Source organism: Nicotiana sylvestris, chromosome 6 (assembly GCF_000393655.2).
Source record: "Nicotiana sylvestris chromosome 6, ASM39365v2, whole genome shotgun sequence".
NCBI lineage: Eukaryota > Viridiplantae > Streptophyta > Magnoliopsida > Solanales > Solanaceae > Nicotiana > Nicotiana sylvestris.
The window spans coordinates 181928400-181937546 of record NC_091062.1 but is presented as its reverse complement, the minus strand read 5'-3'; the positions used below and the strand labels follow the sequence as shown (position 1 = coordinate 181937546).

At 39.1% G+C, this 9147-nt stretch overlaps 2 protein-coding genes across 2 annotated transcripts; both read left to right on the top strand.

Moving 5' to 3' along the window:
- Positions 1 to 2772: 2772 nt before the first annotated feature.
- LOC138871764 (uncharacterized) lies at positions 2773 to 3231 on the top strand. Its single transcript, XM_070149664.1, has one exon. The coding sequence runs from the start codon at positions 2773 to 2775 to the stop codon at positions 3229 to 3231; it is 459 nt and encodes a 152-aa protein (XP_070005765.1).
- Positions 3232 to 7248: 4017 nt separating this feature from the next.
- LOC104219578 (uncharacterized) lies at positions 7249 to 8049 on the top strand. The gene has a single exon (XM_009770277.2). The coding sequence runs from the start codon at positions 7249 to 7251 to the stop codon at positions 8047 to 8049; it is 801 nt and encodes a 266-aa protein (XP_009768579.2).
- Positions 8050 to 9147: the final 1098 nt, after the last annotated feature.

Below are 9147 nucleotides of genomic sequence, written 5' to 3'. Positions count from 1 at the left end.
TAGTATATATATTATATATCTAATACATATAAGATATATATAAGGCACTATATATATATATATATATATATATATCTAATATATATAGTATATAATATATATAGTATATATAATATATATAAGCTATATATTATATAAGGCAATATATAATTATATATACATACTATATATACTATATATATTTATATAGCTATATATAAGCAATTTATATTAGTATATACATATATAGTTACAAGAAATTGCCTTAGATAAAAAACAATTAAAAAAAATAGCCCGAAACGAAAAAAGCCCGTTTAGGCCCATTTAGGCACGCGGGTCCGGCACATTTAGCCCGGGACCATGTGGGCTTAGGAACGTAGTGGGCCGGTTCCACTCATTTGGCCCGTTAGGCCCGGGACTACCTCAGCCCGACCCGCCTAAGCCCAGGCCCGTTTGGCCCATTTAGGCCCGGGCCCGGACCACAATACAGTCTTAGTTAGGGTTTTGTAGAATTGAATAGCAAAAACTCAAGGCTTTAAACTTTGTTTAATAGAATAGCTTAGGAATAAGTGATTCTATTTAGTATACATTAGTTGTTCTTACCTATAACTCTTTTATATTCGGGAAAGTCATAAAGAGAAAACATTACCTAATTATTGAGAAATATTGGGTAGTCATTTAAGAATTATTTACATACCAAAGGACCTTACATTAGAAATATATCATATTAACAATGATAGCATTACATTCATTGATGGGGACACGACCTTGGTTTCCTTAATTAAATTAGTTACATTTTCATAACAAAATAGTTCTATTGATAATTCACAATTACAACACTCTCTTTTTAAGCTAACGGAGTAGGATTACGACTTAAGTCAAGTTACACACTATTCAAGTAACTTTTTCACACCTATTCCCTGTGGGATTCGACCCCAACCTAGTTGGATTATTATATTTGATATCAACCGCCTTACACCATTTATTTAGGTATAATTTGAGCGTATCAAATTTTGGCGCCGTTACCCGAGAATACAGTTTTGAAATTACTAATTAGTGTGTGCTTTACTTTACGTCTTCTTCTATTCCATCACATTTTGCTTGATTTGCTTGGTTTCATTAGGTAAACATGGACGAGCCGGAAGAAAAGAATATTTTTGCGGATATAGATGAGTATATTGATGATACAAATGTCATTATTCCTCCAAGAGTTGATATTTCTACCTTCAAAGTGGAACATATTCTAATCCTAATGCTCAAGGCAGAGGGATTTTTCCGAAACTCCATAGATGACGATCCGACACAATATCTCAAAAAAAATTGGGGTGTGTGTGCGATGCACAAGCAGAATCATGTCTCAGATTATGCCCTAAGATTGAAGGTGTTCAAGTATTCTCTAATTGGAGAGAAAAGACATTAGATCCAAAATCTACCTCGTAATTCCATCCATTCTTGGCCCGAACTCTTCCGAGCTTTCCTAGAAAAATGGTTTCCGCAAAGTAAGAAGTTCGAGCTCCGGGATAAAATTTTCTTCTTCAAGCAATTACCGTAAGAGAATCTACATGAGGCATGGGATTGATTCAAGCTATATTTAGTGAGGTCACCGAATCATGGTTTTCTAGATAATATCTGGTTGGAAAAGTTTTACATGGGCTTGGATCCTATGAATCAATCCATAGCAAAAAAAGCAGCTGATGGATCCTTTATGGATAAAACATTTGCAAGGGTTACACAAATCCTTGACAAGATGGCAGAACATAACCAAGCTTGGCACTCTGAAGACACCACAAGTGAAATTGCATATGGTACTCCTTCCTTGACCAACATGATTAAGGAGAACCAAGAAAGAGATCAAGTAATTGCCGGGCTTGCCAAAAATGTCAATGTTTTGATGAAGATGTATATTGAAGCCAAACAAAAAAAAGTTAACGTGGTGGAAATGTTCAACCCATGTCAAATGAGGATTACGAGGAAAAAAATTATGTCAAAAACTCTCAAGGAGGTTATCAAATGCAACCCTACCAAGGTTCAGGACAACAAAACTAATGGAGGCCTAACACGCAAGGGCAAGGCAACCAACAGTGGTGAAACGACCAAGGTAGTTCAAATTAAGGAAATTGGAGTAACAACAACAATAATTTTTCAAATCGGAGTTCTAACCCCTATGTTCCACCAAAGGGGAAATATTCAAACTCTCCACTTTAGAAAGAAAGTTCTTCAAGTGAGTCCAAGTTGGAAAACATGCTTGAACGAGTATTGCAAAATCAAGAGAGATCTGACACTTCAATGAAGAATATGACCGAGCTTGTGGGCTCTCAATACCGCATCTATTCAAAAGTTGGAGATGTGAATGAGAGATCTCTCAAGAGAGTAAAATCTGAAGCAAAAAGGCATGCTCCCAAGTGACACAATTGTAAATCCAAAAGGTAGTGGGAGTGACCCAACTTCTCATTGTATGGAAATCACAACTCGAAGTGGGAAAATACTTCAAGGAAAGAATGAACAAGTGGTTGAAGTGGAAGATTTGAACAAGAAGTCGAGGCACAAGTTGAGGTGCCAATTGTTGTTGAAGTTGAAAGACTCCCGAAGAAGGTGAGAACTCAAGAAGTGAACTATAAAGAGGTTAAGGAAAAGGTAATAGAGGCACCAAAAACTCTAGCACCAATTCCTAGGCCTCCGCCTCCTTTCCCTCAGAGACTTGCTAGAAAAGTTGATGATAGCAAACTCAAGAAGTTTTATGACATCCTCAAGCAATTATGAGTGGACATTCCATTTGTGGAAGCATTCCAAGAGATGTCGGGTTTTGCTAAGTACTTGAAGGAGTTGATCACTAAGAAGAGGACCACCAAGAATGAAGTGGTGAATGTGACTCACCGGGTTAGTTTTATTATTGCAACTACCGTCGTCCAAAAGAAAGAGGACCCGGGAGCCTTCACCATTCCATGCACTATTGGACTACGCGATTTTGCACTAGTCATTTGTGATAATGGGGCTAGCATCAACTTAATGTCCCTTGCTATTTACAAGCAAGAAGTATTAGGTATGCCTAGGCCTACAAGCATGAGGTTGAAAATGGTCGACCGTTCAATAAAGCGACCGATGGGAGTTGTTGATGATGTTCTTGTAAAAGTGGGAAAGTTTCTCCTCCCTGCTGACTTTGTTATCCTAGATTGTGATATTAATAAAGAGATCCCTATCATTTTGGGGAGACAATTCCTTTCTACTAGGAGGGTACTCATGGATTCAGAGTGAAATGAGATCAAGTTCCGAGTTAATGATGAAGAAGTTACCTTTCAAGCGAGTAAGGGTATGAAATTACCACATGTATATGAAAGTATCTCAACCATTAATGTTGATGAGGTAGAGGATGCAGTCGAGGTAAATATGGAAGAGAATGCCTTGGTGAGGCATTGGAGGCTATTTTGGTGAATTTTGATGGTGAAGACATGGAAGGATACATGGAAATGGTAAATGCATTAGAAGGGCTTGGGTCCTTCACTTATGCACCAAAGAAGATTTCTCTTGACTTAGAGAATAGAGTCACTCCTCCCACTAAGCCTTCAATTATCGAGCCACCACAAATTGAGCTCAAGCTACTTCCATTGCACATAAGGTATAAATTTCTTGTCTCTAATGAAACTCTATCGGTAATTGTTTATTCTTTGTTGAATGATGTGCAGGTTGAACACTTGTTAAATACCTTGAGGGAGCATATATAGGCCATTGGGTGGATAATAGCGGATATCCGAGGGATTCCCGCCGGAATTTTGTGAGCACAAAATACAATTGGAGCAAGAGTAAACCTAGCGTGGAGCATCAAAGAAGGTTAAACCCTTACATACAAGAGGTGGTGAAGAAAGAAAACATAAAATGGTTGGACGCCGGGGTTTTCTACCCCATTACCGATAGTCCTTGGGTGGATCCGGTGCAATGTGTGCCAAAGAAAGGAGGCATGACCGTGATTCAAAATGACAAAAATGAACTCATTCCAATGGGGACGGTGATTGGGTGGAGAGTGTGCATGGACTACCGTAAGCTCAATAGTGCTACTTGCAAAGACCATTTCCACATGCCCTTTATTGATCAAATGCTTGATCGGCTAACGGGAAGGACATTTTATTTCTTCTTGGATGGTTATTCCGGCTATAACCAAATCAACATCGCCTTAGAGGATCAAGAGAAGACAACATTCACATGTCCGTAAGGGACCTTTACTTTTAGCCGGATGCCATTTGGGTTATGCAATTCCCCTGCTACCTTTCAATGATGCATGATGTCAATCTTCTCAGACATCATGGAGGATTTCTTAGAGGTGTTCATGGATGACTTTTCTGCAGTTGGTGATTCCTTTGAGCATTACTTGATAACCTTCAGCAAGTGCTCAAAAGATGTGATGAAACAAACCTTGTGCTCAATTGGAAAAAATATCACTTTATGGTGGACGAGGGTATTGTTCTGGGCCACAAAATATCCAAGCAAGACATATAGGTTGATCGGGCAAAAATCGAGATCATTTTCAAGATTCCTCCTCCTACTTCGGTAAAAGGTGTTCGGAGCTTTTTGGGGCATGCATGTTTTTATAGGCGATTTATCAAAGACTTCTCAAAAATTGCAAGTCTCATGTGCAAGCTCCTTGAAAAGGATGCAAAGTTTGAGTTCGATGAGCAATGCTTCAAAGTTTTTGAGGAATTGAAAGCAAGGCTCACCACGACACCTATTATTGTCACACTAAATTGGTCTCTTCCATTTGGACTCATGTCTTGCGCTAGTGGTGTAGCTATTGGAGCCGTACTTGGTCAATGACACAACAAGATTATTCATCCTCTCTACTATGTAGGCAAGACACCCAATGGCGCGCAAGTGAATTACACTCTGACGGAGCAAGAACTGCTTGCTATTTTCTATGCTTTTGAAAATTTCCGGGCCTATTTGTTGGGTTCCAAAGTAATAGTCTACACCGATCATGCTGCTCTCTGCTACCTTATGGCGAAGAAGGATACTAAACCAAGATTGATTATGTGGGTTCTTTTGTTACAAGAGTTTAAAAGAACCGAGAATCAAGTTGCATATCACTTATCTAGGCTTGAAGAGGCAGGGATACGAAAAGAAGATCTTGAAATTAATGATGCCTTCCTAGATGAACATATATTGGTATTGTCTAGCACTTTCACTCATTGTATGCCTACATCGCTAACTTCTTAGTTAGTGACATTATCCCCGACGGATTGGAAGATTATCAAAAAAAAAGTTCTTGCGGGAGTAGGCAATACTATTGGGAGGAACCCTTTCTGTTCCGGATTTGCACTGACAACATCATTTTGTGTTCCGAAAGATGAGGTAATTCAAATTCTCAAAGCATGTCATGACTCCCCAGTGGGGGGCCATTATGGTGGAAATTATATTGTGGCAAAAGTGCTTGAATGTAAGGCTGTATTGTGGCCCGGGCCTGGCCCGGGACCGGCCCAGGACCGCGGGCCTAACGGGCCTAACGGGCTGGTTCAACCGGGCCTGGGCTCTAGTGGTGTAAAAGCCCGTGGTGGGCCGGTTCAAGACAATTAGCTCATGAGCCCGGGACCGGCAGGCGGGCCTGGGCCGTTTCAACCGGGCCCAACGGGCTCCAACGGCTAATTTTTAAAATCTAGCCGTTGGCCTTCAAAATTTATCCGTTGGCCACTTTAAAAAATAGCCTACATATACATATATATATATATATATATAGTATATACATATATAGTTTACAAGAAAGTGCCTTAGATAAAAAAAACATTAAAAAAATAGCCTATATCTATGTGTGTGTGTATATATATATATAAGACAATATATATTACATACGACAATATATAATTATATATACACATAATACACCCTTATATATATATACTATATATACTATATATTTATATAGCTATATATAAGCAATTTATACTAGTATATACATATATAGTTTACAAGAAAGTGCCTTACATAAAAAATATTTAAAAAAAAATAGTCTATATATGTGTGTGTGTGTATGTATATATATATATATATATATATATATATATATATATACATACACATATATATAAGGCACTATATATATATCTAATACATATAAACTATATATATATATATACATATACATACATACATATATATAAGGCAATATATAATTATATATACACATAATACACCCTTATATATACATACTATACATACTATATATATTTATATAGCTATATATAAGCAATTTATACTAGTATATACATATATAGTTTACAAGAAAGTACCTTAGATAAAAGAAATTAAAAAAAATAGCCTGAAACGGAAAAAGCTCTTTAGGCCCGTGGGCCCGGCCCATTTAGCCCGGGACCATATGGGCTTAAGACCGCCGTGGGCCGGTTCCACACATTGGGACCGTTTGGCCGGGGACCGCCTCAGCCCGGCCCGCCTCAAGCCCAGGCTCGTTTGGCCTGGGCCCGGACCACAATACAACATTACTTGAATGTGGCTATTATTGGATATCGATCTACCAAGATGAAAACCAAATGGTCAAGGCATGTGATCAATGTCAAAGATAAGGGTCAACTTCTAGAAGACATGAGATGCCTATGAACTTTGTGATGGAGGTAAGGGTGTCTAACGGGTGGCCCGGGCCGGGCTGGGTAGGTAAAATTTGGAACCGTACGGGTTGGGTTCCAGGCTGGTTACGGGTTGGGGCTTATTGGGTTTAACGAGTTCGGGTTCATCCGAGTAAAAAATGAACCGTAAGGGTTACGGGTACAAGGGACCGGACTGGATTAGCGTAATTTTTAATTTTTTTTTGTATTTTGTTTTTGTAAAACTATTGTAAGTTATATTAATATAAAGTAAAAATATAAAGAATACAATGAAAATGAGGAAAAAATTGCATTTAAATTGCAAGTGCTACATTAATTTCAAAATTCAAACTTACAAATTGAAAGTTTTACATTTAACAACAAGTAAATTAACAAAAAAAGAGTAAATTCAAAGGCCCCATTATTAAAAAAAAATAAAATAAAAAAATAAAAAAATTAAGTAGTCGTTATACCGGTCTGGGCCGGGCCGGTTAACCGGTTGTACAGTATAAATCGTTGATCGGGTTTGATTGGTCCAGTTAACCGATAGCCCCAATGTGAAAGGACCAAACCTCCTACCCTTTTAACCCAGCCCTACCCGACCCCCTTCTACCGGTTCAGGCCGGTTCTGGTTTTAACCGGTTTGGACTGGTCTGGAAACGGGCTCACTAGCCCCGTTAGACACCCATAGATGGAGGTCAAGATCTTTGATGTGTGGGGAATATATTTTATAGGTCCTTTCGTAAGCTCTTACGGCATGACATATATCTTGGTGGCAGTAGATTATGTCTCCAAATGGGTCGAGGCAATTGCTTTGCCGAACAATGAAGCAATGAGTGTAACCGCTTTCTTGAAGAAGAACATATTTACGCGGTTTATAACCCCAAGGGACATCCATAGTGATGGTGGTTCTCACTTTTGCAACAAAGCTTTTGCCGGACTACTCGAAAAATATGCAATTAAGCACAAGGTGGCCACCCCTTATAATCCTCAGTCGAGCGGTCAAGTTGTAGTTTCCAACCGGGAGATCAAAAACATCCTAGCAAAAATTGTTAATGCAAATAGAACCGTCTGGTCAAAGAAGCTAGATGATGCATTATGGGCATATCGGACAACATTTAAGACTCTCATTGGCACCTCACCATACTGGTTGGTTTTTAGTAAGGCGTGTCACCTGCTAGTGGAGCTTGAACACAAAGCTATGTGGGCATTGAAAATGTTAAATCTTGACTGGACCGAAGCTGTTAATCTAAGGATGACACAACTCAATGAGATGGAAGAATTCCGTTTTCATGCCTATGAGAATGCATCCATGTATAAGGAAAGAATGAAGTTTGTTCATGACAAGAAGATTTTGAAGCGAGAAATCAAATCCGGTGACTTGGTCTTACTCTTCAACTCAAGACTGAAGTTCTTTCAGGGAAAACTCAAATCCAAATGGTCTGGCCCATTCAAAGTTGTGAATGTGTCTTCCTATGGCGCCATTGAATAGGAATCCGAGGACGAGACTCGAACCTTCAAAGTAAATGGCCAAAGGGTAAAGCATTACCTCGAAATCATTGGAGAAAGGCACTTGGTAGAACATTTCGCACTCAAAGATGGTCCTACACCAACCCCCACCAATGATTAGCCAAAATGGGGGCAATATCGTCATGCCGCGACTTTAAATCAAGCTTCTTGGGAGGCAACCCATGTGTGGTAACACTTTTTTGGTTAGATTTTAATTTCGATAAGTTTATTTGTAAGTGTTGAGCAGTTTGACGTGTGTGTTAGAACGTAGGTGACCCAAAAAACATAATGAAATAGGATGCAAGGGCAGAGACAAATGAAGGAAAGCAAGCCAAGCTTCAGCTGTGTCCTGCGGCAACATATGCGGCCGCATAATGGATTTGCGGATCGCATAATGGTCACAGATACAAGCAAAAAATGCAATCTAGGCCTTCATAAATGCTGTCACGACCCAAATCGATGGTCCGCAACGGGCACCCGGTGCCCTTACTCAACTGAGTACTAACGTAACGTATCTTTCTCATTACATCAATATTGATAAATGGGCCAGAAGGGTTGTATGAGGTAACAAGAATAAAACATGAGAGAAAACTCCACATAAAATGACCCAACCTGATATGCTGACTTATACATATGACGTACAGGCCTATAAGGCCAAAATAATCACTCTTACACTGAACATAAGCCGACAAGGCCATACAATCTTTCATATACATGACATATGTCTACAAGCCTCTAAGAGTACATAAATGTCATAAGGCCGGGACAGGTCCCCGACATACCAATCAATACATGTCTAAATCATACAAACCAAATAAGCAACTCCGGAGCAAATGAAGCGCACAAACATCTTTCGCTAAGTTGATAGCCTACTTGGAGGACTCTCAACTTGTCTATCGAGACCTACGGGCATGAAATGCAACGTCCCCGGGAAAAAGCCTCTGAGACCCATGAACATATGATAGAATAATATGACACATGGGGAATCAAGAAACATAAGCATCTATAGTATTTCTATGAATAGAGTCATTTATGGAAATTGTGAATTTGCTCGTTTCGTTTGTGTCGTATAGATCATGCC

Coding starts and splice junctions, on each gene's coding strand:
- LOC104219578 (XM_009770277.2), top strand. CDS start 7,249: ATGGAGGTCAAGATCTTTGATGTGTGGGGAATATATTTTATAGGTCCT.
- LOC138871764 (XM_070149664.1), top strand. CDS start 2,773: ATGTCGGGTTTTGCTAAGTACTTGAAGGAGTTGATCACTAAGAAGAGG.